Source organism: Acinonyx jubatus, chromosome D1 (assembly GCF_027475565.1).
Source record: "Acinonyx jubatus isolate Ajub_Pintada_27869175 chromosome D1, VMU_Ajub_asm_v1.0, whole genome shotgun sequence".
NCBI lineage: Eukaryota > Metazoa > Chordata > Mammalia > Carnivora > Felidae > Acinonyx > Acinonyx jubatus.
The window spans coordinates 4296098-4298386 of NC_069390.1; the positions used below are offsets into that span (position 1 = coordinate 4296098).

General features: G+C 65.1%; 1 protein-coding gene across 1 annotated transcript; it reads left to right on the top strand.

Annotated features, from left to right (window-relative positions):
- Nucleotides 1–283: 283 nt before the first annotated feature.
- Nucleotides 284–1880, top strand: MRGPRD (MAS related GPR family member D). The gene is given in 5 exon segments (XM_027045107.2): nucleotides 284–308; nucleotides 418–745; nucleotides 747–1013; nucleotides 1015–1361; nucleotides 1792–1880. Coding segments are annotated over 5 exon segments (1056 nt in total).
- Nucleotides 1881–2289: the final 409 nt, after the last annotated feature.

The window sequence follows — 2289 nt, forward strand, 5'->3', positions numbered from 1 at the left end:
CCCACGTCAGGCTCTGGGCTGATGGCTCAGAGCCTGGAGCCTGCTTCCGATTCTGTGTCTCCCTCTCTCTCTGCCCCTCCCCCGTTCATGCTCTGTCTCTCTGTGTCTCAAAAATAAATAAATGTTAAAAAAAAAAAAAAGGCTCATACAAGAGAGCCTCTTAACTTGACAAAGTGCACGTTGAACAACTTCGGGTGTGTGTTCCACGGTGGAGGGGGTAGGGTGTGGCAGAGCCAGCAGGGTGGGAGCCAGGGGAGTGGGGAAGGGGTCCAGCCTCCCGGCCATGGCTTCTTGCAAACAGAACCTGGGTGAGAGCCCCGAAGCAGGAAATTCAGAAGTCCCTCCGGGCCCGAGCGACACAGAACCTCACGCCGGTCCATCTTCCTGCCACAGGATGAACCAGACTCTGAACGGCAGCCAGATCCGAAAGGCCACCGCAAGCCGCCCCGGGGGCGGACCCGCTGGCCGTGGTTCCCGTGGTGCTGAGTGCCCTGGCCGTGTGCACCTGCTCGTGCGGCATAGCGGGCATAGCGGGCAACGGCACGGTGGTCTGGCTGCCGGGCTGCCGAGCGCAGAGGACCCCCTTCTGCACGTACATCCTCCACCTGGCCGTGGCCGACCTCCTCCTCCTGCTCTGCACGGCCTCCATGCCCACTCTAGACACCCCCCTGCTGGCCCGCGAGGTGCTGCAGAGAATGAAATACTTGGCCTACACCCTGGGCCTGAGCCCGCTGGCGGCCATCAACGCACTGCCTCTCTGTCCCCTTCCCCATCTGGTACAAGCGTCATCGGCCCCAGCACCTGCCGGCTGTCAAGTGAGCCCTGCTCTGGGCGCCGCCCCTCCTGATGAACGTGCTGGCCTCTTTCTTCTGCGGTAAGTTCTGGCACCTCTGGGAAGTGCAGTGTTTCGTGACGGACTCTGTCTTCCACGTCCTCGTCATCGGGTCCTTCACATGAGCGACGGTGATCCCGTCCAGCGCGACCCTCTTCGTGCGGGCGCGGGGGGAGCTCGTGGCGGCGGCGGCCCCCGCGACTGTCCGTGGTCATCCTGGCCTCCGTCCTGGTGTTCCTCGTCCGCGCCCCGCCCCTGGGCATCCGCTGGTTCCTCCTCTACTGGCTGGACCTGCCCCAGAGGACGAAGACTCCGTTCTCCCACTCGGCACGCCGGTCCTCGGCCGCGAGCAGCAGGGCCAACCCGGTCCTCTACTTCCCGGTGGGCAGCCGAGGCTGCCGGGGCCTGCGGGAGCCCCTGGGGGCCGCGCTCCACCGGGCGCTGAGGGAGGAGCCCGAGCTGGAGGGGAGGGAGACGCCGTCCACCGGCACCAACGAGGTGGGGGTCCGAGAGCCGCCACGCCCTACAGGTGTGCGTGCCCACCCTGCCCGGTGCCTGTCCGGCCTGCCGCCGATGTCCCCAAAGGCCCGCCTCTCGCCCCGTTGGGGCCCCTCTCCTCCATGCCAAAGCCCCCCCACAGCACTGCCTGTCCCGGGTCTCGCAATGGGACCCCGGGGGGAAGAAGGAATTCAATTTCGTTGTCTGCGGAGGACCTCCCGGTCAGAGGGCACGTGTCAGCTTTGAGGCCTGGCTGCTGACGGCCGAGTCTCTGCAGAGGCTCTGCAAACAGGCAGCGGGCACCCATCACCCATCTGAAGGCGAAAGCACGCGCTCGCGGCCCCCTCCGCTCCCTACAATGACGTCTTTGTATGGGAGCCAGGATGTGCTTCCCGTGACCTTGTGGCCGGACGCTGGGCCTTGGGCATGTGCCGGGGCCACCCTGTTCTGCCTTCCACCAGGTGTCCTGCCGACCCCCTCCATGACCACCGTCTGCAGCCGGTCCACTGTGTCCGTCGCTGATCAAACTCCCGCTGGCCGTGAGCCATGAGACTGCCGCATCCTTCACGTGGCCTTGGCCTTTGGGTCGCCTTGCACTACTGTCCCTGGCAACCATGGCCGGTCTGTTTGCTTTCTTCCGGGAGGAAGCTGGCTGGAACCAGGAGAGCCTCTGTCTGGCCTCACTGGAGATGCACAGTCGACCTTGGTGAGGCTGTGCCCTGGGAGCTGGGGGGCGGGGGGGGGGGGGTGGAGAGGGGGGAGAGGGTGACGTGCGTCCTGGAGGCAGCTTCGTCCCACAGACCCGCATGGCCAACAGAGCAAGAGTCCGTACCCCGATTGATTGCCCCTGCCACATTGTGGGAGACACTTCTCCCCTTGTTGGGCTTTGGCCCTAGAGAAAATTCGGGACACACGTCAGCATGCTTCCTCCCTCACCTCCCCCCTTTTCTTCCCTCCGT